General features: G+C 48.8%; 1 protein-coding gene across 2 annotated transcripts in view; it reads right to left on the reverse strand.

The window, feature by feature from the left end:
- The window catches only part of PABPC1 (poly(A) binding protein cytoplasmic 1), a 503,278-nt gene that overhangs the window by 204,622 nt on the left and 276,396 nt on the right, over positions 1-22,260 (reverse strand). For both annotated transcript variants that reach the window (XM_069621444.1, XM_069621445.1), the window contains exon 7: positions 14,283-14,420. In XM_069621444.1, coding sequence (XP_069477545.1) covers positions 14,283-14,420 — 138 coding nt within the window. The remainder of the gene's footprint in view (positions 1-14,282; positions 14,421-22,260) is intronic.

The raw sequence follows: 22,260 nt of genomic DNA on the forward strand, positions 1-22,260 counted from the left end.
GTCCTCCGTCGTTTGTTCTGAGGACTTCCCGACGGGGCCAGGTTGCGGGTCCTCCGGCCTGGGCCGTGGGAATCTTGTCCTTATCTCAGAGCATAAGGACTGGATGGCAGACAAAATGGCCGCCAAGCCATCCTGGGGCCTAGGATCCGGCTGCGCCGGAAGGGAAGGCCGCTTTTCCTCACCATCGTCGTCTTCCTCGGTTATCTCCCGAGGATCTTCTTGACGGGATCGAACCTTCTCGAATTGGACTTCGAGGTTCCTCACGGCCTCGGTCAGTTCCTCCTCCGAGGCTGACTCCGAGCTCGAGGAGGGCACCGTGCCCCCCCTCGCTTCTTCCATCATGGCGGCCACGACGATGGGCTGGGAAACTAGTCCCGGAGGCGGTCTCCGCTGGCGGTGTCTCTGCCGGCTTGGCCAGAGTCGCCTCGATAGAGGCCTTCGCCTGCTGGGTAGGGGCCTTCACCACCTTAGGTGCATCCCGGGCCCTCTCCTTCGGGGGAGGGGCGACGCCTCGCTCCCCCTCTTCCGAGATCGGACGGGGCTTCTCCCAAAGCTTACCCGGGGTCTCGGACTTTCTCTTCCCCGAACCGGAGCGTTGGCTCGTGGTTGACGGTGCCGGGGAAGGAGCGCCCTGCCTGGCGACCGAAGAGCCCGACCTTTCGGCGCTCCCGGAGCCAGCGGACTCGCGGCGCTTGGCCTGGTGTTGAGCCCCCGTCGCCGGGGCGCCCGCACAGGACTTAGAAGCCCGCTCGGACCCTTTCTTCTTCTCACCCGTCGAGCCCTTCTCCAACCAGCTTGCGAGACGGGATCGACGGTCCCTCATGGTCCGCTCCGACAAGTTCTTGCAGAACTGGCAGTCCTTCTCTATATGAGTCTTGTCCCCATGAAGACAGTAGAGGCATCGCGAATGTTCGTCTTCCTTAAACACATTCTGCAGCCCGCATCCAGGGCAGCTGCGAAACAGCTTGGGTCCGGGCGACTAACTCGCATCCTGGGCCATCTCGAAGTAGGCTGCGAATCTTCTGGAATCCTCCAAGAAGTTGATTCGACGAAATCTTCACCCTTGAGGGGCGTAGGAAAATCCCGCAACGGGTAGCCGTTAACGGGAGTAGAAACGGTGGAGCTTGAGGCTCGATTAACCGAAAAAATTTGAAAATTCACCTGAAAAAGCACGAAACACGCAGTAAAAGCTCGAGAGCTAAGCAAGAGGACTCCCAACACTTGAACGTGCTGTAAAAATCTGAAGATGGCTGCCAGAGGCGGGGCTTAGGTAGAGGGCAGTCATTGGCTGTGGTCAGTATGACGCAGAGATCAGTGATTGGTTACTACTACGAAAGACAGATCAGAAACGAAACTGATACTGATTTTTTCTTTACCGAGGATTCCCAGCCTGACGACGGGGAATATTCATGAGCATGTGAATCCATGCCAGACCCCATGCTGGAGAAGATCTATAAAATCAAACGAAAGAGACTAGTGTTAAGAAGGGGTGAAGTGCGATCTTCCTCAATTGATTTTGAAGGAGAGGGTAAGGTGAAATAGGCATTAGCCTCACCTTTTGCTTTTTCTAGGCGTCTTAGGGTGATGCTGTCTTACATACAGACGAAAAGGGGTCTTTTGTGCAAAAATTGCTTCATATAAATGAAAGTGGGTCAGTGCTCTATTTCTAAGACCTGCTGACCGGTGTACGCATACCACCACCTTAAACTCTGAAAGGTAACTAAAGTGCTTATTATGCTTTATTTTCCACATCACTGACCCACCTTTCATTTATATGCAGCAACCTGGTCCACTTGCTCCTATACTGCGCCCTGGTAGCTTTTCTCCTAAGGCCCTGTATGATCTCTAGATTAGACTGGGACAGAGTGAGGTGACCTAGCGTGACCTGTTCAGGAACCACGCTGTGAGGGCTAGTTTCTGTGGAGTGGATGACGCTGCCCCCTGCTGCGCCAGAAGAAGTGCTGGGCCCGTCGGAAGACGAATGGGAGGCCACTCTGAGAGGCTGAGCAGCTCCGAGAACCATGGCCTGGCTGGCCACCACAGTGCTATTAGAATGATGCTGAGGTGGCGAGACTCCTTGATCTTGCATATCACCCTGTGTATCAACGGTGCGGGTGGGAAGGCATATGCTGTCATGCCATCCCACTGAATCTGGAATGCATCACCCAGGCAGCCCAGGCCCGGCCCCTGCCAGGAGGCGAACAGTTGGCACTTCCTGTTGTCCAAGGAGGCAAAGAGGTCCACTTGGGGGTGACCCCATTTGTAGAAGATCTCCTGCAGTACTAGGTTGTTCAACTGCCACTTGTTGTCTGCTCCCAGTCTGCCTCCAGGTTTGATTTCCCCCGGCAGGTGGACAGCTGCGAGGTAGATGTTGTTCTCCAGGGCCCATTCCCACATGCCGACTGCCCGGCTCGTTGACATAGAACATGCTGGTGGAGACGTCAGTCTGAATGAGGATGACCTTGCCCTCGATAATCGGAAAGGAAGGCGAGAGCCAGCCAGATGACCTTCAGTTCCAGCCAATTGATGTGGGGTCCAGGGACCTGTGGGGTAGATTGCCGGAAAGGCTTGCCTGTCCGCATGTTGCAGTCCCTGGACCACCATGTGAGGGCCGGGTGACGCGACGGAGGAATGTTGATCATCTCTGATTGAGAGCCTCGCTCCAAGATGCTGCAAAGTGCAGATGTATCCTCCTCAACCTGCGCCTCATGTGGGGGACGGCCAAAAGGACTGCTGTCGTGAGATCTAGGTGTTTGTCCCACCAGACCGAGGTCACTTCTCTGCTGAGGCAGTGCGCCATGGCCCTCTTGATGGCCGTGATCTTGTCCTCCAAGGGAAAACCTCTCGGAGCAAGTGTCCCAAATGAGGCCCAAGAAGGTCAGTCTCTGTGTAGGCTGCAGTTGCGACTTCTTGAGGTTGAGTGAAAAACCCAGCTCGTGCAGTGTGTTCATAAGAGCGTGGAAAGTGTGGTTCACCGCTTTCAGAGATGTCGCCCTAACGAGCCAGTCGTCGAGGAACAGGTAGATGTGGTGGCCCTGTGACCTGAGGAGGGCCACCACTATGTCAATCAGACTGGTAAAGACCCTGGGGGATCAGTTGAGGCCAAAAAAGCACCTTGTTTTGGAAATGGTAGCCCATGATCCTGAATCGTAGAAAAGAACGATGAGGCTGCCAGATCGGTACGTGCAAGTACACGTCCTTCAGATCCAGGGAGCACATCCAGTCTCCCTTGCACAAGGTCTCTGCTATCAAAGCTGGCTTAACCATCTTGAATTTTTGTAGAGGGAGGGAGAGGTTGAGGGTGGAAAGGTCCAACACAACTCTCATGCCCGCCTGGTTCTTCTGAATGGCGAAAATCCTAGAGTAAAAGCCCAAGCCTCGCTGGGAGGCTAGGACTTCCACTGCCTGGCTCTCGAGGAGCGGCCAGAAGTCCACCAAAAGAGTTGCTGTCCCAACCTGTGGGAGCTGAGGGGATGAGGGAGGAGAGGCTGGGATAGGGAGGCGGTACCCCGTGGATACTCCAGAGAGGATACAGGGGCCTGCGAAATTCTGGCACCAAAATGTGCACCAAGAACAAGCCTGCCCCCTCCCCCCCCCACGAGACACATGGACCCGAAGGGGCATGTCATGCCTTCTTTCCCGCCGAGGCTGATGCGGCTGAGGGGGGCCAGAAAAAGCCCTTGCTACGATGCTGAGTCGGCTAACGGTCAGGCTTCCTAGACCTCTTGGAAGCCGTGGAACCCTCCATATGAACGCCTCTCGTCAGAGCGCTGCAGTGACTGGGTGTACGTTTTGGACGTGGACTTCATAAGGATGGATAAAGACTTGGCAGTTTGTGAGCCGTTTTTCTTTTTGTCCAGCTCCCCGTCCGTGGAGGAGTGGAAGAGGCCACCCCCTTAGAACGGAAGGTCTAAGATGCGTTCCTGGACAGCTGGGTTGAATTTAGTAGCACGGAGCCAAGCTTCCTCCCGTGCACCTCCAAGATAGTCTCCAACTTGCTTAACAGCGCCGCGGAGGAAGAGGCCGACTGCGGCTTGGAGTATAGTGATGCCGCAGCAATCACCAATGAGTGCGGCTGAGGGTTTGTTTTGTTTGTTTTATTCATATTTACATAGCACACAACAGTCCGAGGACATTGTGGCACTTGTTACAGTACAAAGCTTAGTTACATAGTCTATATATACACACACACACACACACACACACACACACACACACACACACACACACACACACACACACACACACACACACACACACACACAGAGTACAAAATAGTTATATAGACGTTGGTAATATATGTATAGGTTACAATATAGATATACATTTCTATTATATTACAATCAAGGATGCCAGGGCAAGGTTAGTTGAGGAAAGTGGCTTTGAGGTTGTTGCGGAAGACAGATGGAAGTTTCAGCTCGAAGGGTGGCTGGGAGAGAGTTCCGAAGTTTTGGTGCAATGTAGGAGAAGCCTTGACCTCCAGCTGTAGCTCTCTTTATGCGTGGTAAGTGTAGCTGGTTGGTGTACTGGGCTCTGGTGGGGCGAGTGGATGTGGTCCTGGATAATGCTTCGGATAGGTATGTTGGGGCGGTTTTGTAGATACATCTGTGTGATGGTGAGGATTTTCAGAGTGATACGGTCTTTGACCTGGAGCCAACGTGCTTCACGTCTGGTGTGAGATATATGGTCTCTTCGAGGGATGATCAGCGCGGCTCTGAGTGCATTATTTTGTGTGGTTTGCAGTCTTTGAATGTTCTTGGCGGAGGTGCCAGCTAGGAGGGCCTTGCAGTAGTCTAGTTTGGTGCCTATAGTTGCTATGGCCAGGCGGTAGGGGGTGGATAGGTATGGTTTAATGGCATTAATGAGTTTGGTGCTGAATGCAGATGCAGAGGCTATGGCACTGACTTGTTTGTTCATCGATAAGATTTGCATCAATGTGAACACCTAGAGTCTTGACGGTGGATGATACAGGGATGGTAGTGTTGTCTATATTGAAGTTGGCGTATTGGGGGCTTAGTTTCATTATTGTGTTTGTTAGGCCAAGGATGAGGATTTCAGTCTTTTCCCCGTTAAGACAGGCCAACGACTGCCATCCAGGTTTGGATAGTGGCATAGATGTTGTGAAGGGTCATGGTGTCTTGGTGATAGAATCCAGATAGGGGAATAAGGACTTAGGTATTGTCTGCATAGTTGGTATATGCTATACCCATAGAGTCCAGTAGGTCGAAGAGGGGTTTTGTAAAGAGGTTATAGAGGGTGGGGGCTGTACAAGATCCTTGGGGGACACCGCAGTTGATGGTGGTAGGGTCTGTGTTTGCTGTGTCCGAGTAGACCTTCATGGCTCTACCTTCAAGGAAGGATGGGATCCAGGATGCTGCTTGTTTAGAGAAATGTGCTGCATGGGTGAGGTGAGTGGTAAGTGTTTGGTGATCTACCAAGTCAAATGCAGCTGATTGATCGAGTAGGAGGAGCAGTGCAGGTTTGCCTTTGTCCATGATCTGTGAGATTTGATTTTTTAGGTCCAACACGGAATCCGGATTGTCTTTTGCCTAGTATGGAGTTAGCTTCTATGTATCTGGTTGTGAGCTGCTTTGTCTAGGATTTTTAAGACGAACGGGACTGTCGTTATTGGTCTGTAGTTGTTGGGATTTGTTGGGTCAAGCGTGGCCTTTTTCAGGAGTGGCCGTACCCAGGCTTCCTTGAGATTGTCTGGGACGGTTCTTGTTTGGAAGGATGCGTTAATGAAGGCAGTAATCAGGGGTGCTAGGCCATTAGCGCATTCCTTGATGAGTTTGGGCGGGCAGATGTCTGCTTTGCAGAGAGATGGTTTGAGGTTTTTGATGAGATTGAGGACCTCCAGTTCAGTGTCGTCTCTGAAAGTGAACGGAGCGTGATTGAAATGACTACACTTGTCTTGAGGAGAGTGATTGTTTTTTTGATTAGGGAGGGCTTTGCAATGGTTTTGGATTTTGTTCTGGAGGAGTTTTATTTTGTTGAGCATGGCGGACTGGATGCTAGCACACCAGGCTTTGTCTTTAGTTATCTCGTCAGTGCTAGCTGGGGGAGTGACTAGTTCGTTAAAGATTGCAAATAATTCTTTAGCTTGGGAGTTGGCCTTTGAGATCCTGTCATTGAAGGAGTTTGATTTGGCTGCTAAGATGGCTTTTTAATATTGGAGGGCTATTTGTTTGAAAAGGCTCTTATTTATGTCACTGGGAACCGTTTGCCAGTTTTTTAGCGCCTGATGCTTTTGATCTCAGAGGGTTTGGAGTTCATCCGAGAACCATGAGTTGCAGTGGAATGATTTTTTTTCTTTCTTGTTTTCAAGAGGGGCTACAGAGTTTATGGCATTGGTGAGTCTCTCGTTAAAGATAGCTGATAGTATGTTTGGGTCCTGAGAGAAAGGTGGTGCTAGGCAGGGATTTTTGAGGTGCGGACGCAGGTTGTCTGCTTTGAGTTTTTTTGAACTTCTTGTTGTGGCAGGTGGTGCGGTGCGTAGGTGAGATTTTTAGGTTTGGTGGGGATAAGGAAATCAATGCATGTGTGATCCGTCCAAGGCAGGGGGGTATTAGCAGTAATGTGCGATGCACAGTTGTGGTCCATGACCCAGTCAAGGGTGCTGCCTTTGGAATGAGGTGAGGACTCCCTGAACAAATCCTAAATCTGCGAGTTCTTTCGCTAGGGTTGTTGCGGATTTATCGTTAGGATCATTATATCCTAGGTTAAGGTCTCCTAGAAGGAGGATTTGGGAAGACTTTTTGATGTTATTGCTGAGCCGGTGGGAGGTGCGCTCTTGGAAGTCTGCTGGGAGTCCGGGAGGTCTGTATAGGATGTGTATATTGATTTAGATTGTCGGGGGAGAGCAAGAGCTTGGCTGATAGGATATCAGCTTTTCCACCCCAAGTGGTAGGGTCTGCTAGACTGATGAGTCTTTGTGGATAAGGGTGACTCCCCCTCCAATCTTGTCACATCTATCTTGCCTAAGGATGGAGTAGCCTGTGGGTAGGGCTAGTTCGATGGCTGGGCAGGAGGCATCATGGAGCCAGGTTTCGGTGATGCATAGTAGGTCCAGATTGAGTGTGGATAGGAGGTCATTTATCTCTAGGGCATGTGCAGGTAGGGATCAGACGTTCAGTAGTGCACATTTGAGAGGTGGGTGTAGTGTGCCTTTGATACTTTTATCTTGTGTTGTAGTGGGGGGCTTAGTGCGAGGTATGGTAGAGGCAGGTTGGGGGGGGGGGGGGAGACGGGTAGTGCATTTGCTTAACTTAGAGTGGGGTAATGGTGCAGTGCGGGAGCCTAGTCTGGTGTTTCTGGTTGTGATGGGTGTGGGTGAGCGGGGTAAATACCTAGGACTGGATCGTATCCTGTGGTTGCAGAGTCTGGTAGCTAGGCTAGGTGGCAGAGATTGTATAGTGTTAGTGTCTGGTGCTACGGCAAGTGAATATGGTGCCGGGCGCAGAGTGTGGAGAGCTGGGTATGTATGGGGCGATGTAAAGGTCATTATAGTGAGGGCTGTAAGGAGTCCTATTAGGCTGGTTGAGTGGAGTGAGGCAGGGAGAGTACGGGATGGTGAGTCTGTTATGATAGGGAGGTGAGCTCTTGGGTGGCATGGTAGGGGAGGGTCGCTGAGAGTGTGTGCAGTCGGTGAGCGGCAAGGCAGGTAGCAATAGATCGGAACTTCAACAGGATAAAGTGCCTGGAGTCGATTTTCTATGTGGTGGCATGCAGAGACTGAAAGATGGTAGGACACAGTGGGCAGCAATTCAACAAATCACAACGCCTAGATTCGAGTTTCTAGGTGGGGCAAAATCAGTAATATCACAATGAGCAGCAGTGCAGTTCAACAAATCACAACGCCTAGATTCAGGTTTCTAGGGGGGGGGGACGAAAATCAATAAGGTTACAATGGGATAAGTTTAGCAAATGTCATTTTGGCAGGGTGCAACATCATGGCCAGAGTAAGCAAATAAAGTAGTTGCAGTATATAAAAACAATAGGGTTACAATGAGCAAGTTTCAATGTCGTCACAGATGATTAGAACAGTATGCTCACAATGTGCTGTGTTCAGCGTAGTTACCGTAAGATGGGGACAACAGTATGGGCAGAGAGGGTTAGTAGTAATATAGAACTAGTGTGGTAGATTCAGTATATTCGGTAAGGCAGCATAACAGTGGCATGGCAGTGCATTTAAAAACGTTCCATTGAGCAGGGATGCACCCAGGTAGACAGTACATCAAGTATCATAGATGTGCCTAATCAGTAGAGTGCAGCGTGGCAAGTGATCATGGTTATGCACAATCGCTTGGAGTCCTGCAGGGGAAGCAACAATATGAGCGTGTTCGCCGAGACCTCGCACTTGGATAGATGTACATGTAAGCGATGTACTGATAAGATGGCCGTGATTGTAGTGAGCACATTTTCAGCGGCGACCTGTGGCTGAGGGCAGCGATTAATACAGATGCTATGGATGAGGACTATATGTGGGAGTTCAGGCATAACATGGAGTTCAGCAGTTGAGGCTGGGTGGGCCTACAGCAGGAGTGTATGCCCCTCCATCTGCCTGTACTTAGCATCCAGGCGTTGATTGACCAACCAGACCGAGTGGGGCTTGAACCAGCCCTTTTTGGCCAAGGCGACCACGTCCTTCTGCATAGGGATCCCCGTTTTTGCTGTGGGACGTAGCATGAGGACTTCTGCAAGGACCCCTCTGCTGGTTGCTCAACCTCGGGTTGAGGAAGGCCCAAGTACTCTGCCAGCCTGCAAGACGTTTGTGGAAGGCCTTGGCTGACAGTGTGTTAGGGCCCTCCTCCTCATCCGTGTCCAGCTGAGGGTCCGGTTGGTCCAGCAGTGGTGGAGGGATGTTGGCAGCCAAAGCCTGGGGTGTGGAGACCAGAGCCGGAGGCTGGTACGAAACCGCCTGCACAATCAGTTGGGGGCTGGAGCAGGCTGCTGAGGCTGCACAGGGGCCAAGGGCGCCTGTACTGGGGCCTGCGGCGCCAGAGCCATTGGCGGGAACACGTCCCTGATGGCGTCCCTGAGGATGACCCCAATCCAAGGAAATTATGGGCCTGAGGAACCTTTCAAAAAAATCTGTCCTCACAGGCCAGAGTGGTAGGCGATATTGACGGGGTAGCGGGCGGCTGCTGGAGCCGTTGAATGCCCTGCCCATATGAACCCAACGGGAACCTGCCCTGTGCAAATTAAGGATATGCTGTAGTCCAGATGCTTGGTTAACACCAGTCCCACCTTGACACGTTCCTCCATCTGCTCCCTGCCTTGGTGCGGTATCGGGCTATGTCAGGAATGTATGGCACAGCGGTATTTTGTCGAGCTGCCTTACACGTGCATGTGTTGTGTTGCTTGGCTCACTGGGCCCGCCCCGTCCAGGACTCTAGAGTGTGGATCATGGGGTCTACCCTGTTCCTCAGGCCGAGGCCTGGTAGGCGCTTCGGAGGATATGCCGCTAGAACTGCGTATAGGCACCCCCTGTGACATGTTGCCGGTACTCGGGTGAAGACCTGGTAAAAATCTTCCAGCCCCTCGGCACAGTCACCGGGAGGATCTACTGACCCTCGACCGGTAGCTGATGTAGTCCTTGGTAAGGATTCTCCCTTGCGGGGTGCGCTGGAAAAGAGCGGCCCTAACTTGGGCTTTGATCAATGATCGATCAAGTCCCTTAGGTCCTTTGGAAGCGATCTCTGGAAGAGCTCCCTCCACGTGGCTAGTCTGTTCTTCAGAGACCTTGAGGAGAGCGCATTGCACGCGGTACAAGTTTGCCAGCCGTGGTCTGGGCCAAGGCAACATAGGCAGAGGGCATGGGGGTCTTTAGTTGGAAAGAGCCTGTCGCAGGATGGACACCTGCTGAACCCTGTATAAGTCGGCATGCGCCGGGGAGGAGCACGACGCCCGAGTACCGAGTACCTGAATGATAAAAAGACAAAAAAAAAAAGACAAGAGAAGAAGTATCCGTGCGTGGAATTACATGGCCGTTGCCAAAGCCAGGAGAGCTGGTGAATTCGCCCCATTCCCGTTGATACAGAAGGGGACTGAGGTGTGGCGGCAGAGTCGGGGCAGCGCATGCTCCCAGGGCCGCACCTCTGCGCACCTCTAAATTTAAAGGGGAATAAGGTGTTTTCTGGTGAAAAGATTCTGTCTCCTGTCCCTTGGAAGGCACGCCCCGCAGTATCGACAGTGATGTCCTTGGAACTGGCCCGGATGAGCCAGTCGACGTAAGGGTAGACAGGGATCCTCGCAGTCGCAGCTGTGCTGCGACCGGCGCCAGGCACTTGGTGAAAACTCTTGGCACTGACTTCAATCCGAAGGGAACGGCCTTCAATTGGTAGTACTTCCCTTGAACCACGAAGCGCAGAAACCTCTGGTGTCCCTTTTGAATGGGGATATGGAAGTATGCATCCTCCAAGTCCAGCAACAACAGAAAGTCTCCATTATCAAGCTGCCCGAGCATGTGCTGAAGAGTGACCATCCAGAACTTTTGGGACTCAATGTATTTGTTTAGTCGCGGAGGTTGAGGATGGGACTCCGGTCGTCTTTTTCTCGAGGAAGTACTTTGAGTACATTCCGGAGACACAGCCGCTTTGGGACGAGCACCATCGCGCCTTTCCTTAGCATGGTCCGCACTCCAGCAGCAGCTGAGGGACGTGATTTTCTTGCCGGGCCACCAGTGGTATTCGGGGACACTGAAAATCCAGTGTTTCCGTGGTCGAGAGCGTCCAGCACCCAACGGTCGGTGGAGATGGTCTTCCACACGCTGATGAAGTTCGCCAGCCGGCCTTCCACCGGGGTACAGGGGTGGGAGCCCAACGTCCTGGCTGGTTCAGTCCTGCTTGGTGGTCAGCACCCCGCCCTGGCGATGACGGCGGCCACCTCCATAGGCCTTGGAGCGACCCCTGTTGGCTTCCTGGGTCGAGGAATGGGAGGGTTGGCAGCAAGAGGATGAGCCCCCACCAAAACCCTTCAAAGACCTGCTAGACTTCCTCCTGTGGAATGAAAGGACGGCCGGTGTTGCTGCAGAGTGCCCAAGGCATGGGCTGTCTGTGTCGGTCTTGATGGCCTGGAGGGATTATTCGATGGCCTTCCCGAACAGGTTGTCTCCGTCGAACGGCATGTCCAGGACCCTTGTCTGGACCTCCTGCCTGAAGTTGGTGGCCTTGACCAAGCCTCGACGGCTAAGGCAAACACTGTTGCCCATCTGGCAGAATCCTGTGTCTAAAATGTGCAGTGCCACTGTGATGGCATGGTCCGACGCCACCTCACCTTCCTGGAGGATCTCCAAAGCCTCGACCCGCTTGTCATCGGGGAGGAAAGCCAGGAGCAGAGCCATCTTGTACCGAAGCTCCTGGTCGTATCTGGCCACGATCTCCAAGGCGTTGGCCGCATTTACCATTGTTGCTGAGTAGATTACCTTTCTACCCATAGAATACAGTTTCTTCCCTTCGTTGTCCGGTGGTAAAAAGACTAACTTGACGACTTCTTCCTGGTGGCCACCGTGTCAGGCAACGGTTGAGACCACAGGCACTTGGGAGCATACTGCGGCACCCAGTACTTTTTCTCAAGCCGGTCTCTTCGCTGGGGCTGAAGGGTTCTTCAGCAGTGCCAGCCCCTCATCCCAGACATCGTCCAGGAGCAGTACCGACAGGATAGTCTTCCTCTTCGCCTCCTGGCGTTGGTACAGGAAGTCGTCGTCCTTCTCCGGAGTGAGCTAGAAAAGCTCTGACGCCCGGGCAATCATGGAATGAAAAGATCCCACTTCGTCCGGTGGAGAAGCTCTCGGCTCCGAGATGCAGGATCTCCATTCCTGTGTCATCATCCGTATTCGTCGTCGCTGTGTCCGTCCCTGTCCCCCTTGTGGGGAGGGGGGGGGGGGGGGTGGGTGGGGAGGAAGGCAGCAACGGTTGGAATTGAGGTGTAGGTCTCTTCTTCACCGGTGGTTGCCCTGATGTCAACTGGGTGGTGCAGTCGGCAACCTCCTCTGAATCTCTGACACCAGCGTGTGGAGTCTCAAGAGGATATACTGCGACAAGTCTCTAGTGGGCACCTGGGGGACAGGGTCACTGGGCCCAGCACCCAAGATGTCGTAGTCCCAGTCTGCGGTGTCGACACCTCGGGAGGTCATCTCCTCGAAGTTCCCATCATCGCCCTAGTCGTCCCCACTGTGGATGGTGCGGATGGAAAGTATCTCCTCGTCGGACGAAGAAATGGCTGTGCCCTGGAGTTCTTCTAGCCCCCCCGACCCTCGCCTTCCCTTCTTCGGGTCTTGAGGGGTCAGTCCCGGGCTAAGCTCCGGCATCCTCTTTTCCAGAGTCTTTTCTATCGGCTTGAACGAAGACTCTCGCCTGGCAGGGAGAGACACTGGCTGTTGCCGGGGCCCCCTGGACAGGGTCAGCCCCTTTCACCTTCGAAAGGGAGGCCACCACCACCTCGAACGAGGGGGATGATTATTTGGCTTGGACCATCTAGGCCTTCACAGGCAGGTTGGCCATCTTTGCCTTCTTCACGGGCAGCTCAGACACCTTGTCCTGTTGGCCTTCTCCTTCACGGGCGGTTCGGACACCTTACCCTGTTTGGCCTTATCCAGTGTTTCCCATAGCTTCCCTGGGGTAGCTGACTTCCTCCTGGATGAAGAACTGGAGCGGTGACTAGAGACTGAGGCCGAAGGAGACTATGAACTTGCCTTAACCGTCGCGAGACCCGCTTGCAAAGCGACCCCGACTGAAGCGGACTTGTGGTGCTTGGCCTTGTGTTGGGCCCCCACGGGTGGAGCGCCCTCAATGGACTTAGAAGCCAACTCAGGGTTGGCTGGATGTGGGAGAGGCATGCCCCTGAGAAGCACCCGGGGTATAGGCCCTGGTCTTGAGCCATGCCGGCAACCGGGCGTGTCGATCCCTCATTGTGTGCTTGGTGAAGCCGCGGCAGATCTCACAATCTTCTTTATGCGCAGGTGTAGACAATACGGGCACTGGGAATGCTCATCACCCAAAAAAACATTCAGCAAACCGCAGCTGGTGCGCAGCATGAAGAGGGAAGCTACATCCTTCTCCGACATGATCCGGCACATTGTAGGCCTGAAGACTTCTGGAAGCTTCCAAGAAGAACACTACGATTTCTGCCCTTGAGGGGCAATGAAATATGCCAAAAAACGGGGGTCCCCGTTAATTGGAAGGATAAGCGATGGAGCACACTGGCACAATTGAAGCGAAAACGTGAAAAAACAAAGCTCGAAGAGCGAAACGCGAGGCCTCCCAACACTTGAATGTGTGGTAAAAATCTGAAGATGGCTGCCAAAGGAGGGGCTTAGGTAGAGGGCAGTCATTGGCTGGTGACAGTATGACCCAGAGTTCAGGGATTGGTTTTTAGGAGAAAGACAGTTTAGAAACCAAATGGAAACAGTTTTTTTTCTTTTACTGAGGATTCCCAGCCTGACAACTGGGAATATTCATGTGCATGTGAATCCATGCCAGACCCCATGCTGGAGAATAAGTGTTCCACTATTCACCAAATGTATATTGTCCAGTTGACTGATTATGTGATTTGTACTGAGAGTCACTGTACAACTGGTAGGGTCTCTTGCCCTTGCATTACTGAATGTAATTGTCAAAGTAACCATTGGCTTTACTCCAAGAATATGTGTGACCTATACTGAATGTGTATGAAAATGTTTTGACTTCCCCAGAACTACTGTTAGGTGTTCCAAATAAGGTTTATACTTTCGTCTGTGTACCTTTCAAATATACTGTTGTGTTTTTATAATTGCGATTTCATATAATGTGTTAGTACTTTTTCACCCTAGATTTACCTGGGCCTACTTTTATTTTTAAAACAATCCTTTATTTTTACAATACACAGTGTTTGTGTTTCTTTGGACCATTTGTTTTACAATTTCAGTTGTACTGATTGTACAGCCCTCTCTCCCTCCTAAAATAAGCCGTGCTGCTCTGTCTACACTACCATGAACTCCGGTGGTACAGCCTTAGACTTCAGAAAAACTGTCCTAACACATCACAAAGCACTGATAGGCAGGTCTGCCTTTGGAAGGAAAATACTGCCAAGAGCAGCAGATGTGACTAAAACATGAAAATTACTACAAAGAATGTTGCGGGCCAAAGTAATTGTGTAACCTGCAGCAGTTATCAGGGGAGCTTAGTGAGCGTAGCCGAAACGGATGCTTTTCTCTAGTGAACATTTCTGATGCATCTATATGCAGTGGAATTTCTCGTGAGAATGGGGTTTCTTCTATGAACCATATAACCATGTGGGATTACCTGGTATCTGGTGATCCTGTCTTGCTTCATTTGTTCAAATTTGCGTTTTAGTTCAGTTTGCCGTTCCACCTTCTTCTGAGCCCGGCCAACATATATCTGTTTTCCATTTAACTCCTTTTGGTTCATATCATCCACAGCCTTAATGAAAGAGGAAGAAAATGATGCAGATAAATAGCTTGTTCCTTTCATAAAGTCGTAGATTCTGTTTTAATATTTTTCAAAGCAAATGAAAAGCATGCTCCTTCCATAACCGCCTCACAAACCATTTACTTCAATGGAACACCAAGCACATTAGCTGCCGAATTCAGAAGCTGGCTCGTTTTCGGGCAAAAGGTCTTTTTTGCATCCCTCATCTGCTCAACCTGCATCGTTTGGGGAACATTGATCAAACTCCTTAATGCTATGCCACGTAATCCTTGGGGATTATTTCTAGTCTAATGAGTTCAAGTCCACCCTATGACTAACCAGTGCAGTGATGGATTAGAAAAGGTGTTTTTAGAGAAACTATCTGCTTCTAAGCAAATTCAGTTACCTTGTACAAATTTCATACAATCTCAATTTCTAGTGAGCCCCCTAATTTCTAAGCATGCTAATCATAACAATAGTAGTGGAGGCACAGTGGTGTGAGTGAATCTCTAAATAGGACCAATAGAGGACAGACACGAGGGAGAGGAAGATTGAATAATCGGCATAGACTTCAATAACACATCAAGGTCTAAAGAGCCAGAGGCAGGCCATTGTCTCATTTTTTAGGCCGGGAGCAAATGGCATGGGAATACGAACCCCGTCAAACAAGAAGCCACACATCCTATTACTCAACCTTTTCTCTTATTTGCCCACACGAGATGAGATTCTGGTGTCAGAAATGAGTTAGGTTATGTGCCCACAAATATGACAATTTTACCATGAGGATTGAGATACAGCAGTTATGCAGGAAGATGCACTTAAAACACTACTTAGACAATCCTTTTGAGACACAGTGGTTTACATCTGTTCGTCTTCCGACGACTAGTTTTAGTCCAGAGTCCATAGTATTCGAAAGAAGAATTTTGGCTGAACTAGAAACATTCAAAACCAAAACAAGAATGTGTTCCAAAATGTGTCTGGTAAAGAATGTAAAGCGGTACAATCATTGAAGTCTAATAAAACCATAGTGATTAGAAAGGCTGATAAAGGAGGAGATATAGTGCTTCAAGACAGAAGTTAAAGGTATTTGTACCGCACACCGTCACCAACGGAATTGGTCCCCAGGCGCTCTGGCGGATCTGCAAACGGTAAGGTGGGATGGGTTAGTAGGTGAAGAGTGAGTAGGATAGTGAGAGGAGTGGTGTTCTGTTGGCAGCTTCAACTCGGTATACACCGGGTGCTGAGCTTTGGTGCAGGTATTGGATCAGTGTCAGTCCGTGTGTGCTGTTGCTCCGGCTTATGTGTTGTTGCAGTGTTGTGAAGTGCATGCGGCTTGTGGTGCGAGAGATGGCTGTGTGAGTTTTTGGGTGAGATAGGTATGCAGAGTTTGAGGTTATATTGGTTAGTGGGTTACCTGACCTTTAGCCTGCTAACATTCACAGTTTTGTCCAAGTGTGGCACTTGTTGGTCTTCACAATCCTATCTAGATGCGGCGCCGGCTGGTGTTCACAGTACTAAGTGTGGCACATGTTAACATTCAAGTTTCATTTATGCGCGGCCATGCTTTCCTTCAATCAAAGTCCTATCTAGATGCGACGCAGGCTTGTGTTCACAATTCTATCTAAGTGCGGACATGCCAATACTCACAATTCCATCTAGATGCGATGCAGGCTAATGTTCACAATTCCACCTAGATGCGACGCAGGCCAATGTTCAGGATTCTATCCAAGTGTGGACATGCTAATATTTAGAATTCCATCTAGCTGCGACGCAGGCTAATGTTCACAATTCTATCTAAGAAGTGTATATCAAAGAATGTTATTGCCAATTGAGTGATAGTTCCTTTTACCAAGAAATCGATCTAGACCCTACTGATAGATTACAATCCATCATGACCAGAAAGGTGGAGAAAGCAAGTGAACACCAGTGCATAACAGAGGGAAGCAGAATGATGCGCATTACTTACCGTAAAAGCATTTGATGGTTGTATCTGCTTAGATTCACATGCTGTGCATATAGTCCAACATCCAGTGGTCACCGCAGTTTTGCATCTTGTTTTTCGAAAGTCGAAAAGGGATGTCGACATAGGCGTGTCCAACACTATCCCTATAGTGACGTGCAGTGTACCCAAAATCCCTCACGCGTTAAGGTACCTCCGATTGTATTTTTTCTGCCATGAGGGAGCCTTATGAATAACGTGAGTGAGTACAGAAAAGAGAGAAAATAATAAGACGTCTATGTTCCTTCTATCCGAGCGGGGAGGAAGGATGGGCGCATGTGAATCTAAGCAGATACAACCATCAGAAATGCCTTTACGGCAAGTAATGCATATCTTCTGATGTTTGTTAATCTGCTTAGAATCACATGCTGTGCATAGACTAGCGAGCAGTACCCAGAGTTGGAGGTGGGTTGTGAGAAGGAACAGGAGAGAAAATATGTCTTAGTACTGCTTGTCCCACCTGGGAATCAGATTTAGAATGAGCATCTTGACAAAGGTGTTTTGTAAAGGTGTGTACAGAAGGGCAGTTCTCTCTTAGCAAGAGACAAACAGAGTGATGCACTTGACAATCCATCTAGATATAGTGAATTCGGAAACTGCATCTCCTTCTCTTCCTGTCGCCACTGAGACAAAGAACTGATTAGTCTTTCTTAGTGGACGAGTTTGTTCCATATAAAACATGACCGCCCTGCGCACATCAAGTGTGCGCAGGCTCATCTCCCCCGAGTTTGAGGGGTTTTGAAAGAACGTTGGTAGTTCTATAGATTGGTTGACATGCAACTTTGAAATGAATTTCGGTGCATGTGCGTAGAACCACCTTATCCTTGTGAACTGTTACAAAGGGGTCTAAGATAGAGAGCCCTTGTAGTTCACTCACTCTCCTGATGGAGGTGATGGCTATTAAGAAAGCAGTCTTAAGAGTGAGATCTTTAAGGCTTGCTCTATGCATGGGCTTGAAGGGGGGGGGGGCATAAGCCTGGTTAACACGACGTTCAGGAACCACCCGGGAGCTGGGTTCGAAATAGGAGGGCGAATCCTCTTCACCCCCCCCCCATATAACTGGAACTTTCCACCATGACACCTTATGTTGTGACGTAGTGTAGGTGGAGAGTGCGGCTAGGTGAACTTTAATGGAATTAAAGCCCGGACCGGAGTCCAGTAAATTAGTCTGGTATAGGACAATATGAGTGGGAGAGCAGTCAACAAGGTTGATGCTCTTTGAGTTACACCAGGTGACAAACCGTTTCCACTTACTGGAGTAGCAGTAACAAGTGTTAGGTTTTCGCGCCTCTCTGAGAATATCCATGCATCCGAGGGAGCTGTATATGTCCAAATTCTATGATCTCAGGAGCCAGGCTGCCAAATTCAGGGTCTGCGGGCATGGGTGCAACGTCAGGCCCTCGTCTTGTGACAACTGTTAGGCAGAATCCTGTGCAATGCCCTTAGGGACCACTACACACAATTAAGACAGCAAGTGGCAATGCAAGTTCACCTTTGGTACAAGCCTGTACTACACTGTTAAAGTGGTAGCAGCAGCGGAGCAGCCAGACTTATCTCAAGGGCAAATGAGCAGTAGTAGAGATTACACCAAGGACTACAATTACTGTGACTCAAGCAAACAGTGACTCAAGGTTTTTGGTTAAAAAGTAAAAGTACATTTATTTTTAAACCATCAGTTCACAAAACACTTCACTTCTATTAAACTAAAACCACACGTAAAATGCACTACACACAACCAATTCATTTTGTGCATAACAACTCAAGGTAAGTACCTTATGATTTGACTGACCGGTGTTGTGAAACAAAAGACGTTACCGGGAATACATATGCCATCACTTTTTGACAGTAATGGCAGTTCGGTCTTACTAAAGATGCACGTATCCGCGGAAAGAAATGTTACCGGGGTGTAACACTTAGCACCTGATTTAACAAAAGAGTTGGGGCAAAAATCATAGGCAATACTTTCGTCAAGGCAGACAATCAGAGAACACTTGCTGATAGGCAGATAAAAGTCAATAGGCCTGTGCCAATGTCAAGTGGAACCGGGTTCCTGTTGTCGAGGATCACACAGTCAGACAGTTCAAGACTTTTTTTTAATTTTTTTTTTATTTTATTGTAACACTAGTTTGATTCAAAAGAAAGAAAAACTTTGTTACATTTACAATTCCAATTCCTTCCTTTGTTCGTTAGATGAGTTAAAAAATTTCACTCCGTGTTATTTATCTTCAGGGCATCCATAAAGTTTATTATCGCACAAGTCAACTGAGTGTTGGATCCTGCAATCAGGTAACACCACCATGCGTCCATGTTTCCCGACAAGGGTGCGAAGCGTGCTAGATGTAAACTATGCTGTGCTGCGATTGCTTCGCAATCCAGGATTAGATGCTTCACAGATTCTGACCCAAGCTTACAGAACTGACACTGCCATCTGTACAAGCGGATCGCGCCTCAGCAGCTGTATCTCCCTTGTTTTATATAAGTTGAGTCGCAGTAACATGTTCCGATGATAGCATGATGGAAATTTCTCCAAGTATTTGGGGATTGCGTCAAGTTTGTTTAAAGCGCTTCCAAGGTCCAAAGAGGATGCCAGTTTGTTTCGGCATTCTTCATTTCTTATCCAATTTTGTAGTCTGATTTTCTTTTTTACAACTTGAGGTTGTAATAGTACTGTCTCAAAAGAAACGCCAGCATTGTCTAGTAAGAGAAGTAGTTTTTTCTCCCACTCCTTCAATAGAAAGGCAGATGGATGCTCTGGTGCCGAGTGTAAAATTTCATATGGTTTTACTACTGTCCCCAGCCGCATTTTCCTTAAGATGGAAATTGATTTCCACAAAACGGATCCGTAAAGGGACTCGATACATAACTCGTAGCGTACCGCCATCATTGGAGAGCTGTTTGGTAATCTCAAGACTTTGCGCCAGAATTTCCCTTCGAGCTTGTCCCACAGATCTTGTGGCATGTTCCAGCTTGTTTCGCTTCCAAAGGTTATCGCAGGAACTACTTTTTGAAGATAAAATGTTAGGACTGGCTTCAAGGTACATTTTCCATATGCTGCATGCAGTTTTGCCCCTTGCAATGCAAACATTTTCATACGGGCCACCAGGTCTTGTGACCAGTCCCACTCTAGTATTGAGGTGTTAAACAGAACACCTAAGTATCGAATACTCTGTTGTCTCGAGAAGTTCATAGTTTATCTTCCAGGCAAATTTGCTTGATCTCTTTAGTTTGCTTTGACCAACCACAACAATTTTTGACTTTTTGATATTGATTTGTAGGTCATTTTGCATACAATAATGTTGTAGCACATTCAGCAGTCGCTGCAATCCAATTGGAGTGGAATCCATAAGAACGATGTCATCGGCGTAGATAGCCTAACTTATCTTTTGCCCATTTACTAACGGTGGGAAGACCCTTAGATCGTTTAATGATAGTGGCAGGTCAGAGATGAAGAGCTTAAATAGTTGGGCTGCTAAAGGGCAACCCTGCTTCACTCCTCATTTTGTGAGAATCTCATCAGATAATTCGCCTTGCTCATTTAGCCGAACTCTGATGGATGTCTTGGAGTGTAACGCAATCAGTGGTGAAAGCAACTCGCTTGGACAATTCCAACCGTGCAGTTTCTTCCACAACAGGTTACGGTTGATACTGTCGAATGCCTGACTCAGATCAATGAAGGCGATGTACAGTTTTCTTTTCCGCCTCAACGTGTCTAGTTTTAGGCAATTCAGAAGGACCAGATTAAGCTCAACCCCCACTCCTTTTGTAAAACCGGTTTGTCGTTGGTCAACCGCTGCAACCTCTGCGGCCCAACGTGCAAGTCGTTTCTGGAGAAAGGAACCAAATACCTTTCCGATAGTATCCAAAAGGGCAATCGGGCGATAGTTGTTGGGATCATCCCGATTACCCTTTTTGAATATCGGTACGACTACTGCCTTAGACCAGGATTCGGCAGTTTTCTTTCCAGTGCAATTCTTTCAAAAAGGATGCTCATCGGGTTGGCCCATTCGGAGCTGTGAGTTTTCGACATGACATTTGATATACCATCAGGGCCAGCTGCCCTTGAGGACTAACTTCTGAATCGCTCGTTCAATATCTTCCTCTGAGTCTGCCACATTCCACCTTCCATCAGTTAGAGATAATGGGGAAACCTCAATACAGTTGTGGTCGTCAAATATATTCGTAAAATGCTCCACCCAGCTTGCCCCGGTTACTCCATTTGACATGGAGTAGGTATGTTTGACGCTACCAGTATTGATGATCTCCCATATATGTCTGCTATCTTTTTGCAAGATTAGTTTAAGCATCTTTTGGGCTTGGTCTTGTACCCGACTCAAATTAATGGATTTCATCCAGTTTCGGTAGCACGGTCTTCGTTTTTGCATTTGCTTGCTGTCACTAGAAGAGATCTTTTTTTAGGAGCCTTATGTCGTCCCGAAGTTTTTGCTTTTCTCGTCTTATTATCGGATTAAAAGTATGTTTTGCTTCGACATCGTTCCCCATTCTGGTTTTGCTCCTCACTTTCAATTGATGTAGTAACAGTGTATAGTTTATCCTCGAAGTAGTTAAGTTTGCATTGGCAAAGCTAGTTTTCATCAGTGCCAACTGAGGTGCATTCAGGAGTAATCTGTTTGCTCCATTATTTATGGTGATCCTCTGAGTATTTTATCGAAGCTTTTTTTGGAGTTTTCAGCCAGTGCAACATCAAGGCGTCGTGGTCGCTCTTTTCTGTCTTTATGACTTTAAGGGCCGTTACTTGAGCTAAAAGGTTTCTAGACACCCAGATGTAATCGAGTGTCTTCCTGGATTCGCCTCGCTTCCAGGTAAAACCTGGGGGGGATGTCTCCACGTATACAACCATTCAGCATAGAGCAGTCTCTAAGGGCCATCTCCTTGGACCATCGTGCACCACGGTCCTGTATCTGAACATTGCTCCTTGATCCAGATGTTATACTTTTTATCACTGGCCTGTTCACCCAGGCATAGTTAAAGTCCCCACATATTAGAATTATAGGATCATTATATGATAGTAAACATTCGTCAACTGCAGACACAACCACTGCAATGAATGTTGATTGTGAAATCATTGCAGGGTTCCAATAAATGTTGACTATCAATATCACATGGCAGCAAGGAGTTGTAGTCCTACAATTTTTAATTGTCGTTACTTGTACAAACATGTTTGGATTCTTGGTAGATAGAATCTTCCATTCATCGCTGTTTTTTATCATGGTTATCAAACCAGAGAAAGGGCGGCCAAATACATTCTTTCCAGCCGGGTTGAGAAGAACTTTATAACCATCGCACGCCGGACATTCACGCAGCCATGTTTCTTGTAGACATATGATAGAGATTTTGTCTGCTAATTTCCATTTTCCATCAAAAAGGTGGGAAAAGCCTCGGGTGTTTCATGATAACTGATTATTGCCATCCGAGCGATCAACGCTGAGCTATTGACCAGCTTGACTATCGTCCTTTGGGCATGATGAGCGCTTTATCCTCATCTGAGCCCACAGTTCTTTTCTTCGTTTTTCATTCTCGGTTTGTTCCACAAACGGGGAGGGTGTGCTTTCTTCGTCATGGTCATCAGCACTCAATACTTCAAAACCGAAGAACAGAAAGTCGTCAGCAGCATCCTTTACGGCTTTCCTTAGCGTTCTAGATTTGAGATGTAAGTTGACCCAATTCAGATGGTCCTCAGACATGTACTCAACTACCGCTATGTCGTCTGATTTGGTAGCTCGCAGAGTTGGGATGCACTGTAAAAGTTTTAATATGTTACGTCGGTTCAGATTTACCTCTCTTTGTTCTGGCAAAGCAGTTTTGATTTGTATTTTCCAAGGACCTTTGTTAGTT

Source organism: Ambystoma mexicanum, chromosome 5q (assembly GCF_040938575.1).
Source record: "Ambystoma mexicanum isolate Mex_15411 chromosome 5q, UKY_AmexF1_1, whole genome shotgun sequence".
In the NCBI taxonomy this organism is placed as follows: domain Eukaryota; kingdom Metazoa; phylum Chordata; class Amphibia; order Caudata; family Ambystomatidae; genus Ambystoma; species Ambystoma mexicanum.